General features: G+C 45.2%; 2 protein-coding genes across 5 annotated transcripts in view; one reads left to right on the forward strand and one right to left on the reverse strand.

Annotated features, from left to right (window-relative positions):
* Nucleotides 1-20806, forward strand: part of ME3 (malic enzyme 3) — a 327764-nt gene that overhangs the window by 216496 nt on the left and 90462 nt on the right. For all 3 annotated transcript variants that reach the window (XM_082410149.1, XM_082410150.1, XM_082410151.1), the window contains exons 3-4: nt 6274-6407; nt 9354-9503. In XM_082410149.1, the coding sequence (XP_082266275.1) occupies nt 6274-6407; nt 9354-9503 (284 nt within the window). The remainder of the gene's footprint in view (nt 1-6273; nt 6408-9353; nt 9504-20806) is intronic.
* Nucleotides 17824-20806, reverse strand: part of LOC309636759 (protein tyrosine phosphatase type IVA 1-like) — a 102139-nt gene continuing 99156 nt past the window's right edge. The window contains exon 3 of one of the 2 annotated variants that reach the window (XR_014250200.1): nt 17824-20078. Coding sequence is in view for 1 of the 2 variants with exons in the window: in XM_082410252.1 (XP_082266378.1) it covers nt 20005-20078 (74 nt within the window). In the remaining variant the exon portion in view is untranslated. The remainder of the gene's footprint in view (nt 20079-20806) is intronic. The other variant, XM_082410252.1, reaches the window with a different exon arrangement.

Here is a 20806-nt window from a genome sequence, read left to right on the forward strand (position 1 = left end):
ATGTTGACTGTCCCTTACCTCTAGTCAAAGAAATCATCAGGAAAAAGATGATCACACCGAACGGACTTACTGATTATAAGATGCATCCTGGTTTAGCAAGCAATAAAATATGGGTTAATGACTATGCAACTTCAGGCGCATCACATAACCTCTCGTGCTCAGCCGTCTCATCTGTACAGTACAGGCTGCAAAACCTCCTCACAACGTGATTGTTAGGGATGGAGTGAGATTGGGTATTTATTAGTCCTTTTCTTAGAGCTGATGTTAGCAACAGCTAGATGGGGATGATCAATATATGGGCTTGAATCGCCCTGTCATTGTTAAACTCCCTGTAAAAGCACTTGTAATAATTGTAGATGAGGTATCTTTCAGCTTGTGGAGGAATGAGCGGAGCTGATACTCCCTACCTTTTCAAGCTTCCCCTCCCCATAGGAGTCTGGGGAAGCTAGACAGCCATCAGCGTCATTTAGTTCTCACTTATCACGCACACAGCCTTCACTTCTAGGAGGAACCTTGCGTTACTTGGGGCTCATTATGAATAGGGAGCTTAAACAGGGTTGCCCCAGGTATCATCAGCCTTGACTTCAATGGGGGTCATAATAACAGTATTAATTAATGAATTAGTTAATTAAAAACTGTTCTCAGCCCCCTACACAATCCCCCCATGGGGATTCTGGTCCCTTCCTTGTTGATGTCTGCCACCCGTGGAGCCACTCTGGGGCTTGCCACTGTGGCCATTGCCACAGTGAGAAGGTTGGGGAAGCTGAGGAAGCCTCGACCAGGAGCTTCTAGGCAGTGCTAGGACAGCCCTCATTCAGCAGAGCCGCCCAGAGTTCTACACGGAAAAGGTGTCTCTTTTTCACAGTGTGTTGCACATTATCATTTCAGGATAAAGGCAGGGCAGCTGGGGTCCGCATGTCCCTCAGTATCCCTTATGAGAACAGGTCCTGCGACTTCTGCCAGCAGACACTGTCTCCAGAGGGCTTAACTGGGCCAGGGAGCAGATTCCATGACGTCCTACGTGTCCCCCATCTCTCCCTGCCAGTGCCCAAACCAGAAAATGCTGTTCAGTGAAAGACACCAGTCAGAGAATGAAAAGACAAGCCACGTACTGGAAGAAATATTTACAAAACACATGTCTGATTCAGGACTTGTATCCAAAATATGCAAAGAATTCTTTTAAAACAGCTTTATTGAGTTATAATTCACATACCACACAATTCACTCATTTAAAGTATACAATTCAGTGGTTTTGGAGATAATCCATTATTAACTTTTTAAGTTGTGGTAAAGTATATATATATATATATATATACACAACAAAATTTGGTTAAACAATTAAGTGTCATTAAGTACATTCATAATGTTGTGCAACCATCACTACGGTCCATTTCTGAAACTTTTTCATTGCCCTAAACAGAAACTCTGTAACCATTAAGTAATAACTCACCCACCACTTCCCCACGGCTCAGCCTTTAGTAATCCTAATCTACTTTCTGCCTCTATGAATTTGCCTATTCTAGATATTTCATGTAAGTGGAATCATATATATTTTCCTTTTGTATCTGTCCTTTTGTATCATAATGTTTTCAAGGTTCATCCATGAAGTAGCATGTATCAGAATTCATTCTCTTTTATGTTTGAATAAATTTTATTGTACGTATATACATTTTGTTTATCTGTTCACATAGTGGTCACCTGGGTTGATTCCACCTTTTGGCTATTGTGAATAATACTACAATGAACATTGGGGTACAAGTAACTGTTCAAGTCCTTGCTTTCAGTTCCTTTGGGCATATACTAGGAGTAGAATTTCTGGGGTCATATGGTAATTCTGTGTTTAGCTTTTTGAAGAAATGCTAAACCATTTTTCCATAGGGGCTGCCACACCTTACATTCCTACCAGCAATGTACAAAGGTTTCAGTTTCTCCACATCCTCACCAGCACTTGTTATTTACTGGGGGTTTTTTGGTTTTTTGTTTTGTTTTCTTTTTTTTTTTTTTTTGGATTTTTGGTTTATAGTTACAGCCATCCTAGTGGGTGTGAAACGGTATCTCACTGTAGTTTTGATTTGACTTTCCCTAATGACTAATGATGCTGAATATTTTTTCATATGCTATTGGCCATTTGTATATCTTCTTTGGAGAAATGTCTGTTCAAGTCATTTGCCCATTTTTTTACTTGGGTTGTTTTTGTTGTGTTGTAGCAGTTACTTAGAGACTGGATATTAAACTGTTATCAGACCTACGATTGCCAAATATTTTCTGTCATTTTGTATGTTGTCTTTTTTTATATATAAATTTAATTAATTAATTTTATTTTTGGCTGTGTTGGGTCTTCGTTGCTGTGTGTGGGCTTTCTCTCGTTGCGGCGAGCGGGGGCTACTCTTCATTGCGGAGAACGAAGCCATCTCATTGCGGTGGCTTCTCTTGTTGTGGAGCACGGGCTCTAGCTGCACGGGCTTCAGTAGTTGTGACTCGTGGGCTCAGTAGTTGTGGCTCGTGGGCTCTAGAGCACAGGCTCAGTAGTTGTGGCGCACGGGCTTAGTTGCTCTGTGGCATGTGGGATCTTCCCGAACCGGGGCTCGAACCCGCGTCCCCCGCATTGGCAGGAGGATTCTTAACCACTGAGCCCCCAGGGAAGCCCCTGTACATTGTCTTTTCATTATCTTGATAGTGTCCCTTTATGCACAGAAGTTTTTAGATGAAGTCGATTTATCTAATTTTTTCTTTGCTGCTGGTGCTGTTGGTGTCATATCTAAGAATCCATAGTCAAACCCAGGGTCATGAAGACTTACCCCTATGTTTTCTTCTAAGAGTTTTATGATTTTAGCTCTTATATTTAGGCTATTGATCTATTTTGAGTTAATTAGGAGTCCAGCTTCATTCTTTTGCATGTGGAAATCCAGTTGGCCCAGCTGCATCTCTTGAAGAAACTATCCTTTCCCCACTGAATGGAATTGGCATCCTTGTCAAGAATCAACTTGCCACAGATGTATGGGTTTATTTCTGGACTCTTATTTCTGATTCTATTCTGTTGATCTGTATGTACTTATGCCAGTACCACACTGGTTTTTTTTCCTTTTTTTAAAGCACCACACTATTTTGATTGCCACAGTTTTATGTTAAGTTTTGAAATCTTTTTTTTAAAAAAATGATTTAGGTTGTTCAGCAAGGAACCCCTTGCTATTCCGTATGAATTTGAGGATTGGCTTTCCTATTTCTGCAAAAAAGGCCATTCAAATTTTGATAGGGATTGCATTAAAACTGTAGATCAAAGGACTATTAAAACTCAACAATAAGAAAAAAACAATTAAAAAACAAGTGAAAGATCTGAACAGTACCTTACCAAGAAGATATACAGGTGAAAAATAAGCATATAAAAAATGCTCAACATAATATGTCAATAGGGAGTTACAAATTAAAACAATAATAACATGCCACTACATATCTATTACAATGACTGAAATTTTTTAAACTGATAATACCAATTGCTAGAGAGAACGTGGAGCAACAGAAACTCATTCGCTGCTGGTGGGAATGCAAAGTGATACAGCCACTTTGGAAAACAGTTTGGCAGTTTCTTAAAAAGCTACATGTAATCTTACCATATGATCCAGCAATTGCACTTCTGTGTATTTACTCAACTGTTTTTAAAATTTATGTTCACGCGAAAACCTGCACATGAATGTTTATAGTAACTTTATTTATTCACCAAAAACTGAAAGCAACCAAGGTGTCCTTTAGGTAAATGGAGAAACAAGCTGTGGTACAACCAAACAATGGAATGCCATTCAATGATAAAAAAAAAAAATGAGTGATCAAGCCACAAAAATACATGGATGAACCTTATGTGCTTATTGCCAAGTGAAAGGAAGCCAGTCTGAAAAGGCTACATAATGTATGATTCCAATTGTATGATGTTCTAGAAAAGGCAAACCTGTAGAGACAGTAAAAAAAAAAAAAAAAAGAAAAAATCAGTACTTGCCAAAATTCAGGGAGTGGAAGGAGGGATGAATAGGTAAAACACATGGGATTTTAGAGCACTGAAACTGCATAGTATTGTACTATAGTACAATACTATCATGATGGATACATGATATTATGCCTTTGTCAAAACTCATGGAACTTTACAGTACAAACAGTGGACCTTAATGTATTCAGATTTTTAAAAAAATATTTAATAGGTTGGAGGATCCCAGGAAGGAATGCAGACTGTGATAAGAGAATTTAACCGTATTACAAATATGTGATACCTCAGTGAAGGGGGTTCAAGGAAAAGTGCTGATCTAAGTGACTTCGGAAATGAGTAGAGTTTATAAAAGTAAAGGCAAAAACAATGACACATAAGCACTATACTCCAGCTCATAAAGTCGTTTCCCACTGTAGTACAGGTCAACAGTGTTGATACTACTATATGTCAATAGGGAGTTGCAAATTAAAACAATAATCACATACCACTACATATATATTACAGTACTGAGTAATTAAGCATATAGATGGCGGATGATGGGAGCTAAGTCTCTCGCTGTTGGAATCAGAATTCACAGACCAGCAAGGTGATGAGGCTAGAATAATCCATGTGGTAACGGGTTAGAGTTAGAGACATTAATATGAACTGATATTCAGCTTAGTATAGATTCATTTCCTTACTCTGTCAGCTGAGAGGGACTGAAAACAAAGAAACTCCAGTAGCAAGGAGCACAAGGAATAAGTAGAACCCAGATTGTGGTTTCTAATACCATGCTCCAAAAAGGAATCCAGCCTCTTTGGAAAAAATGGCTGATTCTAGGACTTGGGCAGGCAATGTACAAGATGAGCCTGGAGCATCTTGTAGTGCCAGAAAATAAGAAGTACTAATGAGAAAGAGAAAGGGAGGAAAGGAAAGGAAAGGAAAGGAACAAGCAAAATTATAGGAGTTAAAGGGACACAGAGCCAACTGAAAGAGTTTCCAATGGCCAAAGCTAGAACAATTTGAGCAAAAAAAAAAATACATAAGACAGTACTGGATTATAACCCAGAGTATAAAACAAATACCCATGAGTTCATTCTCATATAAATTAATGATTGAACAAACAAATGAGACAAATATCCCATGCAGAATTCCAAGTAACTTTACAGTGGAGAGACCTGACAAGCACTACGTCAGCCAAGTGATTCATGGTCAACATCGACAGTGGTGAGTCATGTTGCTAGTATGTGCCTTGATCTGATGTGGTGAAAATGGCACTTCACCTCTGTGGTCTTCCTCCTCAAAACCCGTTACCCTACTGCAGTCATGAGAGAAACATCAGACAAATTCCAGTAGAGGCATAGTGTACAAAATACCTGACCAGTCCTCTTCAAAATGCTCCCAGGTCATCAAAACCAAGGAAAGTCAGAGCCAAGAGGAGCCTAAGGAGACATGATGACTCCATGTAATGTGGGATCCTGGATGGGATCCTGGAATAACAAAAAAAGGGCATTAGGTGAAAACTAAGGAAATCTGAATGAACCATGGACTTCACTTAATAATAATGTATCGGGGCTTCCCTGGTGGCGCAGTGGTTGAGAATCCGCCTGCCAATGCAGGGGACACGGGTTTGAGCCCTGGTCTGGGAAGATCCCACATGCCTCGGAGCAACTGGGCCCATGAGCCACAGCTACTGAGCCTGCGCGTCTGGAGCCTGTGCTCCGCAACAAGAGAGGCCGCGACCGTGAGAGGCCCGCGCACCGCGATGAAGAGTGGCCCCCGCTTGCCACAACTAGAGAAAAGCCCTCGCACAGAAACGAAGACCCAACACAGCCAAAAATAAATAAATAAATAATAATAAATAAATAAACCCAAAGTTAAAAATAATAATAATAATAATGTATCACTGTTGATTCATTAACTCTAACGAATGTACCATACTGATGGATGCTATTAATAATAGGGGAAACTGGGTGAGGAGATATATGGGAACTCTCTGTACTATCTTCTCAATTTTTCTGTAAATCGAAAACTGTTCTAAAAATAAAATACGTTTAAAAACAATAAACAAAAATAAACCAAAAGAACCCCTGATGATATAGATATTTTCCATGTTTTTCTAAGAGGAAGCTGGAGCCCAGAAGAGTCAAGATAACTGGCACAGATTGCCCAGCTACTTAAATGGCAGAGGTGGGATTTGAGTCCAGGGTCCTTGCTGTTGAGTCACAGTGACTTTGGCCTGTCTGTGGATGGAACTCTTCTGTTCCTTGGTTTCCTGCATATCCATTTATGTGTGTGTGTTTCTTTCTTGTTCTCCCCAGGGCATGGCCTTTACCCTTGAGGAAAGGCTGCAGCTTGGGATCCACGGCCTAATACCCCCCTGCTTCCTGAGCCAGGACGTCCAGCTCCTCCGGATCATGAGATACTACGAGCGGCAGCAGAGTGACCTGGACAAGTTAGTACCTAAAGTCTGTTCTCTCTCCCCAGAGCCCCGGGCTTAGCTGTCTGTTTCCTGTGGTCCACAGAGGGTTTTCTGGATAGGCTGAGAGCCTTGAGAGATCCCAGATCCAGCCCTGCCTTCCATAGGGTGATGGTCTCCTTGAGGACCAGGGCTTGTTATGATCAAGGCACAGTCAATGTGTCCTGGGAGGACTGGGAGGGAGCTTGAATTCCAACCAGTGGAATCTGGTTGGGCCTCCGGGAAGTGATGGAATCAGGGTCAGCCCAGGAAGCACCAGTAGGACTTCAGCATTCAGCAGTGGGGTTCACGGAAGGCAGTTTACTCAGTGGGAAGAAGTGGGGCAAAAATGTAGGGACAGGTATGTTAAGGAAGTGGTACATGGCCCAGGTTCCTGGAATAAGGGGAATGTGGTGGAGAAGAGGGGAAATGGACAGGGGCACCTTGGGAAGGACCTGGGATGTCGTATGTTGGAGGTTTAGGAGGAGTAGTTAACAACCCTGCCGCCCCTCTTGTTCTTCCCCAGTGGGGATGTAGACATGAAGAGCTAATGGGGGATCACAGGGTCAGCTTTATCAGTCTTACTAAAGAAGGTAGCGACCTCACAGGTCACATGGCTATGAATTGGCACAGCCAGGATCTGAACACAGGTAATTAGCTCCAGAGTCCGTGCTTTCAACCTCTCTGCTACACCGTAGCTAAGAGGCGTTGAAGTTTAGTGGCTACAAGACTAGACTCTAGTACTAGACTGAGTTCAAATCCTCATTTTACCACTTAACAGCAAAAGTTCTCTAGCCTCTCTGGGTCATTCCCCATCTGTACATTGAGTATATCAGTGGTGTCTAACTCATAGGGTTATGATGAGGATTAAATACATTAGTATTTGTGACGTGCTTAGAACAGTGCCTGGCCCGTAGTTGGCAGTATGTGAGAGCTTGTTAAATAAATGTGTCACCTTCCCATGGGCTCCAGCAGAAATGTAGGGAGAAGATAAGTGTTCCCCTTACATATCCATAGAGCTTAATGGCCAAGACTTTGGGTCCTTGAGAGTGTGGCTATCCCCCTAGGGGCTGAGCGCAGCAGCTTGTCAGGATCTTCCCATGCCCCGCCAGTACCATCCATCACTTCTGAGCGGTAGTGAGTAAGGAAGCCTCTGCCCCCTCCCCCGCCCTCCCCTGCAGCACTAACCTCTATGGTCATTACTCACATTAACTCCAAGGCCATACTGCAGCCCAAGCCAAACATTCTCTCCCTCTTGTTTATTCCACTCAGATTGGGTCTAGCCTCGTCACCCTGAAGAGCAAACCAGGAAGTACACATTGATTCCAGCTAACAATATTAGACGTGCCCTAACTTTGAACAATCCGAACTTCTCTCGTCTGTTAAATTTGCAAAGATGAATTAAAGTCCAAAGTGAAATCCTCTTTCCTAAAGATATTAAGCCCTAAAAATCAAAACCCAAAATCTTTCCCTTTCCGGTTCTTTCCAGCTAGATGGGCCTCACTCACATGCCTGGGAAGATGTGCCAGGCTCAGGGGGCAGAGGCCTGATGCTGGGAGCGCTAGGGGGTTTGCTCCGGACACTCGCCCTGTTGACTACTCTGACCCACTCATTCCTGGAGTCCCTCATTAAAGCAGGTGCTTAGGGGGAAATGCTAAGGACGCGCCCCAGCTTCTTACGGGTAAGGACAGTGGTGTGCTGGTAAATGTTTAAGAACTGGCTCTGGGGCCGTTGGGCGGGGATTTAGAGCATTTGCCAGTTTCCATGGTGTAAATACTCCCACCATGGCCAATTGCAACTTATCAACTTGACATCACTGAATGCAGAATTGAGAAGTGATGTGTACAAATGGCTACTGAGTAAGGGAATACTTACACTAGTGCTGAGCTGAGATCCTGGCTATTCTAAGCATAAATCCTCCCTTCCTAAAAGTGCCTCCTAAAACACGTTTTTTAGTTCTGAACCAGTGTCTTTGGTGAAGAAGAAGAGGCTGACACCCCAAGAAGTCACAAGACTTCCTCACAGTCACACAGCTAGTGAAGAGCAGAGCTGCGATTCACACCCAGGACCCTGACACCACACCCAGGGATCATTCCCCTGTCAGAGCATCTCTGTCACCCGACTCCATGCCAGGACCTCACGTGCCTTCATTATCTCTCCCAAACTGTTGTCCCAAAAAGTTGCAATATCAGCAGTCACTTACACCTCATTGGGAATTTCAATCCCTTGGTTTTTTCTCCCAGACTTTTTTTGCATTTTTAGGAGTGTGAATGAAAGGCTGTTTTCCTGGCTTAGTGATTTCAGGCTTCAGGAACTAAGGAAGAGAGAGATTTTTGGGGGAACATGCTTCCTGAGATGACTTGGTACTCAACCACTGGTGAACACTGCTTGTGACAGGAACCAGCCCTGTGTGGTAGAAAAGGCCAGTTCATACATCCCTGGTCCGCCCAGTATTTTCCTTGACCCTCCCCCATCCCCAGAATGCCATTATTCTGTTGTCATGCATTAATGTCCACATAATAATAGTATAACTAACCACCTTGCATCATGGTTGAGAGCGCAGATTCTGGAGTCAGATTGCTTAGGTTCAGATCCCTTGGGTGAATTATTTCATTTCTCTGTGCCTTGATCTCCTTGTCTCTAAAAATAGTCAGAATTATAGTACCCACCTTCCAAGTCATTGGGAGGCATGTTCCCCATGTTAAATGAGTTAATGAAAAATATTTAGAATAGCACACGTGTAGTAATAAGCACCATAAGGCAGATACTATTCTCCACATTTCATAGATGATGAGACACATGCTTAGAGGAGATGGTGACTTGCCCATGAAGGTGCCATTGAAAGTAGCTGAGTGGGAGCCCTGGGTCTTTGCATCAGCGGCCTTCCGTGCTGCCACAGATGGTGCTCATGTGATCAGCTTGGTTCTTGTCTTGCCTCCCGAGGTACATCATCCTCATGACGCTCCAAGACCGGAACGAGAAGCTCTTCTACCGAGTGCTGACGTCGGACGTGGAGAAATTCATGCCCATCGTGTACACGCCCACCGTGGGGCTGGCCTGTCAGCACTACGGCCTGACCTTCCGCAGGCCCCGGTGAGCGGTCCTGGGGCAAGGGCTCAGGGAGGGGCTTTCTCATGGAGGGGAATCAATCTTCCTGCTGGCCCTGCTTGTTGGGACTCCAGAGGTGCTTTCTGATTGGGGCAGCGGCCCAACGAGACATTTGTTTTTAAGCAGTTGCTCAGTGAAATGACCCCATGTGCAGAGAAATGACCTGAGAGAGTATCTAGCAAGGGGATAGTGGAACTTCTTCACCTCAGAATAATAAATGCCCGACATGTTGTTCAGAGTTGGCCTGAGAGGTATTTCAGATTGTTTTTGTCTCCTTATCTGCCTCCAACTTCCTCCCTCCCTCTCTCCCTCCAAACCCTGCTTTCCTGGTCATCTCCAATGTGCCAACAGCTCTCCGGCCAATTCAGGCCCATGAATAATGGAGTGTTGGATGCCAGAGACTGAATTCTTTTGCTGATTCAAAGAACCAGTATTCCTTCATTTGGGTTTGACTCAGATTCCACTCAAATCGTCATTTTATTAGGCAAAAATTTGGCACTGCATTTTCTTTCAGAGCCAAAGAGTTTGGGGGCAGTTTTCTAAAGAGATCACCTGGGTTTTTTTGCGGTGAGTTCGGCATATACATTTTTTAAAAATTAAAAAGGAAAAACTGGGAGGATTTTCAAGTCTTCGGTGCAAGGTAATTGTCAACACATAGTTCTAGCACTGATGATTAAAGAGCTCCTGGGTTTATTATACGTCATGGAACATTGTTTCGGTCTGTGTTAAAATACGTAAATTTACAACATACTGTGCACAGATGTGTAATTTACGTGTACATAGAATTTATAAATCTGTGTTTATAAATCATGCACTATGTGGGGAACATGTAATCGTGGATCCAGAACATCTTTTGTTAATTTGGAAAAACAGTCTTCCGGTCCTGAAGGCAGCATTTGGGATGAGCGTTGCAGGCTGAGCCCGGGGAGTCCCCAGTGTTACCCTTGGCAGAGGGCAGCGTGTCACACCTCGTCTGGGGGAGGGTATCCGGCTGTTGCAGCAGACTCGTCCTCATCACTCAGAGCAGCCACGCTTCTGCCATTCTGGGGCGTGGGGTAGGGGTGGTGTGTGGCGAGCGAGGCAGTGCACCAAGGCCCCTTAGCAGTTCTGGTCTTTGACCTGCCTCTTTCAACAGGAAAAAGACTCCTGTTCTCTTATTCTCATCCCTAAAACCAACACTGGCAGAGACCTTGGAAGCTGATGGTACATATCTGAAGGATGCAGGACCCTATTTACCTCTCAGTTCCTACTCAGAGATGGTCCTTGCAGGTCCTTCCTCTTGCACAGTGCAGCTCAGCTCATGTCATTTCCCTCCTCTGAGGCTGTCAGCAGCCACCTGGGGCTTAAAGAAACAAGTCGAACACTTTGACAGAACTAAGCCTGGCACAGCCCAGATCGTCCTCAAAAATCCCATGTTCTGGCTCCCCTGATCTAGGCTCCTTGCCCAAGTATGCTTGGCATTCTCTGCATGCCTTTGCACATGTAGTCCCCTCTGCCTCAGACTCCTGCATTCTCTCCTTTCCTCATTCTCTACCCGTCAAAATTCAAGTTATCCTGCACCGCCCCCCTTCCAAGAGTCTCTGTGGAGCCCTCCCTGATCCACGCCGGCCTGAACTGACCACTCTGCTCTCAGCCTCCCACACAATCCATTACACATCTTTCTATTCCATAGTTCTATTGTTGGTGCTTTATGTTTTTAATTATTTGTGTATCAACCTCCTCTACTGGAACACAAATTTCTGGAGGGGGCAGGAAATGCATCAGATCCATTTCTCGAGTAATCGACCCTCAGATGGGAAGGTAGCATTGTGTACTGAGTGAGAAGAAAGAGCTAGGTATTCGCAGTCAGCCCCATGGTTTAGTCTCCTTGACCTTGGGCAAGTTTCTTAACCTCTCTCAGCCTTAATGTCCACATTTATCAAATGGAGGTAATAGTGCTGCCTACCTCAAATAATCATTGTGAGGGTACAATGTGATAGTGTGGTTAGGTACCTGGCATAAATGTTAGGGTCTGTTTCCTTCAGTAACTACTGGGAGGAAGGAAGGACTGATAAATGTAGAGTTCTACTGTATGTCTGCATTTTTAAATTTTTGCAAAGAAAATTGAGTTGTTGAACATGTAATGAACAAACGTGTAACTACAGATGCGATTTGGCTCTTCCAGACTCATTGTTTCCTGAAGAGGTCCTTTAATCCTTAAGGCATGGCTCACTGCTGCCACTGGCTTGCAGCTGAGATCACATGGAAATACACGGCCATCCCACTCCCCTCTCCCACTCCCAGGCTGTGTGGGAGCCCTTCTCCATAGACGCTATGGGCTAGATTGTGAATTCAGCTGTTGGCTTCAGATAAACTAGTATCAGGCTGGTGATGGTAGAGTTTGCCTCCAGGGTCCACTCCAGAATCCAGGAAACACGCAAGACTGAATTTGAGTTAATGAGCAATTCTGGAGCAGTTACTAGGTGCTGAGCATCATGTTACACACTATGAAGTGACCCCCAAAGAACAAAATACAGTTCTTGACCTCAAGCCATAATAATGTAAATTGAATACAATAAAAGTTAAAAGGAAATAACAGATTTAATAGGGACAAAGGATTACAGGAGCACAAGGGAGAGGAATATTTCTTTTCCCTTAGGGCAGCAGGAATGCTTCACCTCGAAGGCTGAATAGGAATTCCATGGGTGGAGGAGGAGGGAACGGCCATTCCAGGAAAGGGCTTGGTTTTATCGGCTTTGTAGACAGCGGGGCAGTCAGCTCCCTTGGGTATCTCCCCACCTCCTCTGCCTGGCAAGGAGGGCAATGGGAGGGGACCTAAGCCTTTACATCCATTGGCTTATAATGGATCTTCCCAAAGTCCTGGAAGGTTAGTTTGTAAACAGTGTCATTCATTTCACAAATGAGGAAACTGGGGTGGCCAAAGCAAAGGAACTGGTCTGAGATCACATTTGGCAAGCAATTTATAAAGTGACACTTCTGACAGTGGGAATCAGGGGAAAGCCACACCAAGGAGATGACATTTCATCTGGGCCATGAAAGATGAGTGCAAAGAATTGAGACAAAAAGTCTTTGTCGCTCTCAGATAGCCTCATCCACCAGAGGGCAGACAGCAGAAGCAAGAACTACAATTCTGCAGCCTGTGGAGGAAGACCACATTCACAGAAAGACAGACAAAATGAAAAGGCAGAGGACTTTGTACCAGATGAAGGAACAAGATAAAACCCCAGAAAAACAACTAAATGAAGTGGAGATAGGCAAGCTTCCAGAAAAAGAATTCAGAATAATGATAGTGAAGATGACCCAGGAGCTCAGAAAAAGAATGGAGGCAAAGATCGAGAAGATGCAAGAAATGATTAACAAAGATCTAGAAGAATTAAAGAACAAACAAACAGAGATGAACAATACAATAACTGAAATAAAAAATACACTAGAAGGAATCAATAGCAGAATAACTGAGGCAGAAGAACGGATAAGTGACCTGGAAGACAGAATGGTGGAATTCACTGCTGCGGAAGAGAATAAAGAAAAAAGAATGAAAAGAAATGAAGACAGCATAAGAGACCTCTGGGACAACATTAAATGCAACAACATTCGCATTATAGGGGTCCCAGAAGGAAAAGAGAGAGAGAAAGGACCCAAGAAAATATTTGAAGAGATTATAGTCGAAAACTTCCCTAACATGGGAGAGGAAATAACCACCCAGGTCCAGGAAGCGCAGACCAATCACAAGTAATGAAATTGAAACTGTGATTAAAAATCTTCCAACAGGGGCTTCCCTGCTGGCACAGTGGTTGGGAATCTGCCTGCCAGTGCAAGGGGACACAGGTTCGAGCCCTGGTCCGGGAGGATCCCACATGCTGCGGAGCAACTGGGCCCGTGCGCCACGGCTGCTGAGCCTGTGCTCTAGAGCCCGCGTGCCTAGAGCCCGTGCTCCGCAGCAGGTGAGGACACCACAATGAGAGGCCCGCGCACCGCAACGAGGAGCAGCCCCCGCTCACCGCAGCTAGAGGGAGCCCGTGCACAGCAGCGAAGACCCAATGCATCCAAAAATAAATAAATAAATAAATATTTTTAAAAAAAATCTTCCAACAAACAAAAGTCCAGGACCAGATGGCTTCACAGGTGAATTCTATCAAACATTTAGAGAAGAGCTAACACCCATGCTTTTCAAACTCTTCCAAAAAATTTGAGAGGAAGGAACACTGCCAAACCCATTCTATGAGGCCACCATCACCCTGATACCAAAACCAAAGATACTACAAAAAAAGAAAATTACAGACCAGTATCACTGATGAATATAGATGCAAAAATCCTCAACAAAATACTAGCAAACAGAATCCAACAACACATTAAAAGGATCATACACCACGATCAAGTGGGATTTATCCCAGGGATGCAAGGATTCTTCAATATATGCAAATCAATCAATGTGATACACCATATTAACAAATTGAAGAATAAAAACCATATGATCATCTCAATAGATGCAGGAAAAGCTTTTGACAAATTTCAACACCCATTTATGATAAAAACTCTCCAGAAAGTGGGCATAGAGGGGACCTACCTCAACATAATGAAGGCCATATACGACAAACCCACAGCAAACATCATTCTCAATGGTGAAAAACTGAAAGCATTTCCTCTAAGATCAGGAACAAGACAAGGATGTCCACTCTCACCACTATTATTCAACATAGTTTTGGAAGTCCTAGCCACGGCAATCAGAGAAGAAAAAGAGATAAAAGAAATACAATTTGGAAAAGAAGAAGTAAAACTGTCACTGTTTACAGATCACATGATACTGTACATAGAGAATCCTAAAGATGCCACCAGAGAACAACTAGAGCTAATCACTGAATCTGGTAAAGTTGCAGGATACAAAATTAATGCACAGAAATCACTTGCATTCGTATACACTAACAATGAAAGATCAGAATGAGAAATTAAGGAAACAGTCCCATTCACCATTGCAACAAAAAAATAAAATACCTAGGAATAAACCTACCTAAGGAGGTAAACGACCTGTACTCAGAAAACTGTAAGACACTGATGAAGTAAATCAAAGATGACACAAACAGATGGAGAGATATACCATGTTCTTGGATTGGAAGAATCAATATTGTGAAAATGACTATACTACCCAAAGCAATCTACAGATTCAATGCAATCCCTATCAAATTACCAGTGGCATTTTTTACAGAACTAGAACAAAAAATCTTAAAATTTATATGGAGACACAAAAGACCCCGAATAGCCAAAGCATTCTTGAGGGAAAAAATGGAGCTGGAGGAATCAGACTCCCTGACTTCAGACTATACTACAAAGCTACAGTAATCAAGACAATATGGTACTGGCACAAAAACAGAAATATAGATCAATGGAACAGGATGGAAAGCCCAGAGATAAACCCACACACATATGGTCAACTAATCTATGACAAATGAGGCAAGGATATACAATGGAGAAAAGACAGTCCCTTCAATAAGTGGTGCTGGGAAAACTGGACAGCTACATGTAAAAGAATGAAATTAGAACACTCCCTAACACCCTACAGAAAGATAAACTCAAAATGGATTAGAGACCTAAATGTAAGACCAGACACTATAAAACTCTTAGAGGAAAACATAAGAAGAACACTCTTTGACATAAATCACAGCAAGATCTTTTTTGATCCACCTCCTAGAGTAATGGAAATAAAAACAAAAATCAACAAGTGGGACCTAATGAAACTTAAAAGCTTTTGCACAGCAAAGGAAACTACAAACAAGACAAAAAGAGAACCCTCAGAATGGGAGAAAATATTTGCAAACGAATCAGCTGACAAAGGATTAATCTCCAAAATATATAAACAGCTCATACAGCTCAATATTAAGAAAACAACCCAATCCAAAGATGGGCTGAAGACCTAAATAGACATTTCTCCAAAAAAGACATAAAGATGGCCAAGAAGCACATGAAAAGCTGCTCAACATCACTAATTATTAGAGAAATGCAAATCAAAACCACAATGAGGTATCACCTCACACCAATTAGAATGGGCATCGTCAGAAAATCTACAAACAACAAATGCTGGAGAGGGTGTGGAGAAAAGGGAACCCTCTTGCACTGCTGGTGGGAATGTAAATTGATACAGCCACTATGGAGAACAGTATGGAGGTTCCTTAAAAAACTAAAAATAGAATTACCATATGACCCAGCAATCCCACTACTGGGCATATACCCAGAGAAAACCATAATTCAAAAAGACACATGCACCCCAGTGTTCATTGCAGCACTATTTACAATAGCCAGGTCATGGAAGCAACCTAAATGCCCATTGACAGATGAATGGATAAAGAAGAAGTGGTACATATATACAATGGAATATTACTGAGCCATAAAAAGGAACGAAATTGGGTCATTTGTAGAGACATGGATGGAGCTAGAGACTGTCATGCAGAGTGAAGTAAGTCAGAAAGGGAAAAATAAATATCGTATATTAACGCATGTATGTGGAACCTGGAAATATGGTACAGATGAACTGGTTTGCAGGGCAGAAATAGAGACACAGATGTAGAGAACAAACGTATGGACACCAAGGGGGGACAGTGGTGGGGGGTGGGGCGGGGGGATGAATTGGGAGATTGGGATTGACATATATACACTAATATGTATAAAATAGATAACTAATAAGAACCTGCTGTATAAAAAAATAAATAAAATTCAAAAAAAGAAGTCTTTGTCTACAGTGACCCAAGCACACCCACCTCCCCCCTGCTAGAATGCAAGGCCTCTGGGACCTCATGGAGGGTGGAACAGGAGACTAGAGGGGCTGGGTAGGAGAATTGACCGGTGGTTCTGCCCAATACTTGGTCTCCTCCCCACCGCCCAAGGGGGTTGGATTAATGGGGAGCTGTTTCACACTCTGGTCCTGGACTCACTGGTGGTTCTCCAGTGGGTCCGCAATGGAGAGGGTCTTGACAGCAGAGTGGAGGTTCATGTGGGTGGAAACAGGGCCCTGCCACCCACCTGATCCCAGAGAGCCAGGTCAACCCTGAGTGGGTGTGGAGAGGGTGCTGCAGAAGCTGGACACGTAGCATGGAAAACAGATGTGTGATGGTTCCGGCAGGAGACCTGCAGTTGTACTAGAACCAGGAGAAAAGCATCATCATAATAACTGCTCGCTAAAGGCCAGGTGCTATCCTAAAATCTTTATATAGATTACCCGTTTAATTATCACAGACCCCCTAAGAGATAGGTACTATTATCATTGTATTTGTAGATGGGAAAACTGAGGCACAAAGAAAACTTGCCCAGAGTCACACAGCTCATAACCAGCAAAGCCAGGACCTAAACCCACGCAGTCTGAACCAGAGTGTGGGCAGATAACCTCCACACCACGCTGCTTGCTAGAGTTTGGGGCTGTGCACATTTGGTGGGTATTCGGGATGGGGCGCCCTTGCAGCTCCTGGAATTTGATTGCCCGGGGGTCTGAGGTGAGGGTTGCTATATACTGTTTCCAGAGCCTCTCCTGGGAGGGAATGAACCCCACGATCAGGACCACTGGGTGGGGCTGAGGCAGGCACCCGCAGACTGAACCGTCCTCTTGGATTCGTCCCTCATGCTCTTGGTACAGACTTCACTTCTTCAGGTGATTACCCAATTAAGTTATCTGACACGTGACATCCTGAGCTGTTGCTCCAGGTGTCCATTTGGCTGCTTTCCTGGTGTTGACTGCATACCTGCCTTGCTCCTTAGGGAAAGGAGAGTTTGGGCTCCACCCCAGCCCTGAGCTTCATCTGAGGCCTGGCTGGGAATGGCTTTGTGGATTAAGATCCGAAGGGAGGGCAGCCCCAGGGCCAAGAGGGAGAGAGCCAGCTCCTTCTCAGTTTCTGAAATGATAAACATTCCTGCCAGGTTCTTGGGAACAATGGAGTCCTCTGTGAAAGGGCCTGGCCCCCAACCTAAGCTAATTAGATCTAGCTGAGGCTAAAATTGACCCTTCGACACCCCTGGGGCTCTGCATCGCCTCACAACCCTGAGGGAGATGCCAGAGTATCTCAAGGACGCCTGAATACCCCTGGGCAGATGAGACACAGCAGAAGGTTCTGGGCTCTGTGGAGCCTCCTCTGCCCCTTCCTGCGTCTCCCCGGACACACCCCCTGCGTCTGCCTCCATGGGCCTTGGGTCCTGGCTAGCCTAGCTTGAAGGAATGCACCCAAGGTCATTAGTGTATGACTCGGGAGAGGTGGACGCCAGAGGAGAGGCCAGGCGAGAGGAACACAGTTCAGCCACGGAGCAGGTGTGGAGAGGAAGCCAGTATGGTGTGGTTTTGCTGTCCAGCGTGAGCGAATGTTCCCCCATCAGGAGGCCGCCTCCCGCGCACCAGCCCGGTCCTCACCCTCCTCGTCCTCTCGAGCTCCAAGCGCTCTGCACGCGCATACCTGTACCCCTAACACTTCCCGGCCCCCATGTGGGGTCCCAGCTGTGTGGGTGGTGAGGGCTGGGTCGCAGGTAGTGGAAGGAGCACGGCCTTTGAAGCCAGGCAGACTCGACCTCGAATCCCAGTTCAAAAAGATGATTTCTGACAATTACGTTAGCACCCCCTCAGCCTCCTCATGTATAAAATGGGAGTAATGCCCATTCACGTGGCTGCTTGTGAGGACCGGGTGAGATGCCACACGTAAAGGGCGCTTGTCAGTGCTCGGCAGCTGTGATCCGCCCGACCCATCTCTGCTAGGATCTGTCATCTGACACAGTCACTCCACCCAAGGGTCTCAACTGCCGGCCTCGAAATGCCACCCACTCTGTTGTTTGATTCAGCCCTGCGTGATCTGTACTTGTGCTTAACTGGCAAATCCACCAGCAAGTACTTGTGCAGAATTACGGGGCCATGATGAGTTAGAAAGGTGAGGGTAGGAAGTGGGACTTGGTTTCCCCAGTCGAGGCTCTGTGGCAGATACCTGAGGACAAATTCGCATTTGGACAAAGCCAGCAGCCCCTGGCCCTGCGCCAGGCTCTTGTCTCTCTTATCTGCAGGTAGATGGGCTTCTGTACACAGGCCAGTAACAGGTACATGGGATAGTAACAGCTACTGTTTATTGAATTTTACCAGGCTCCTCGAGAGCCCAGGTTAGGTCCTTTGTGTACTTGATCTCTGAGCCCTACCACAGCCCTGCAAGGTGCTTGTTACTTTACCCAGATGAAAACTAAGTCGTCTAAGACATCACAGCGGACCCAGAGCCAATTCCCTGTATTTTTCCTGTGTTCATAGTCCGGCTTCTTGTGGCCCTGGTAAACATGACGCCTCACAGACAAACACTTGCATTCCTGAGGGACACACGTGAGGGGGACACACACACACCCGGAGGGCAGGATACCATGGTGGTCAGAGCACCGGAGCTGGAGTCTAGAAGGAGGGGGTCAGCTCCCCCGGTGACAACCGTGTGGCCTTGAAGCCCGGCTGCTCCCGGTCCTTGAGCCTGGATCACAGGCACCGTGCACCTCGTGGGGGTGTCATGCAGGTCCGATGAGCTAAATGTGTGTGAAGGTGCTTTATCAATTGCAAAGCTCCTCCAAAGCTGGAAGGGGGTTTATTTTTTCATCTCTTCCTCTCCCTCCCCAACCCCCATAAAAGGATGTGATTAAAGCTCACACTCACCCCCTTGGGGTTTCCTGCCTGCCACCCTCAATGTCTGGCGAGCCCTGGCCTCATTTTTTTACACTGGGACCCTTTTATCTTCAGCCACCTCTACTGTCTCCACACACACACACACACCCACACACACCCACCCACACACACACACACACACACACACACCCCTCTCTGCTTCTTAAATGCCTACTGAAGCCATTTTCTAGCCACATACAAGACTGATGTTGCCAACACCTTGACAAAAGCCACTCTGGAAAACAAAGACAACTTTATCTCAGCCAAAGTCAGAAGACCGCTGACACCCAGGACACCGTCTTGGATCACGTTGCAATCTGGACTCCAGCCCATCTGTCAGTTCATGAGGAACACACACACACACACACACACACACACACACACACACACACTCCCAGCATAATTGGGAGGCAGGCAGAAAGCAAGGATTAGCCTCATCAGACCAGCTGTCTCCTCCCCATCCTCAGGGCACCCAAGTGCTGATTGCTTTGCCAGAGCCCGCTCCACGTCCAGTTATGCCCAGGTTCCTCTGCCAGACTCTCCCAGCTGTGACGCTGGAAAGGCCCCCTGGAGCAGAGCAAGCACAGGGCTGGCTGCAGCTGGGTCTGCTTCACTTCCCATCTGGCCCTTTTAGTCCCCCAGCCTTGGTGTTCTGAGCAGAGCACGGGGTTAGGCGTCAGGACACCTGGGTTCTAGCCCTTGCTACCCTCTTTCTGGCCATGACTCCTTAGGCAAGTCACTTAGCTCCTTCGGCTCAAGCAAAGGTGGCGGCGTTGGATTGTATGGCTTCTGTGATCTCTTCCAGCTCTAACCATGTAGGATCTAATAACTCAAACTCTATAACCAGGTTACAGGTGGGATCTTCAAGTGAGCCGTGGTCGCATCATGGAGCTGAGCTGAAGTTTCTCCACCTGTAAAACGAAGAGGTCAAGTTAGAGCAGTAGTTCTCAGTGGCAGCTGTGACTAAAAGCATCTGCAGTGGTTTAATCCGAATCCCAGAGGTGGGGCCCCGGCAGCTTTAGTTTTCAGGGGCTCCCCAGGGATTCTCTTGGGGAATTGCTGATCGGGGTGATCTCTGAAGTTCCTTCCAGCTTAGATCTTCTCTGACTTGTCAGGAGTCGATAACCTGCAGCCCGTATCTTCCAGGCCACCCCAGCCTGGCAGTGTGCTGACGGTTAGGGTCGTGATAATGTAATGTATCTCCAGCTCAACCCTCAGCAACCAAACTGTTGAACCTCACTGCCAAGTTCCCTCATGTCTCATTCACACGGTTAGTGGAGGGGGGGGGGGAGTCTCATATGTGTTTCCCCCGCCCCCCAATTTCCTCCTGAAGCCTCTATCACTGCACAGAAGTCACCCGTCTCCCAAGCTGCAATTCATCCTATGTCAATAGTTCATTAGACAGGAAAAAGCATCAGACCAAAGGTGACTGATCATTTGGAGGAGGGTGTGATTCAGGGCAGCCTGGCTCAAAAGAGGAAATGGGCCAATTGGAGTCCTTTCCAGGAATTTGAACTGACAAATGGGAAAAGTTATATGGACAGAATTTTCCAGTTAGGAAGGGAAATTAGGGCAAAAAAGGTTGCTATGGTTTAGATTTTAGAGTTGGGTCATGGTAGGCCAAAGGCAAATGCCAGCT

This window comes from Balaenoptera physalus (assembly GCF_965194825.1).
Source record: "Balaenoptera physalus genome assembly, chromosome: 10".
NCBI lineage: Eukaryota > Metazoa > Chordata > Mammalia > Artiodactyla > Balaenopteridae > Balaenoptera > Balaenoptera physalus.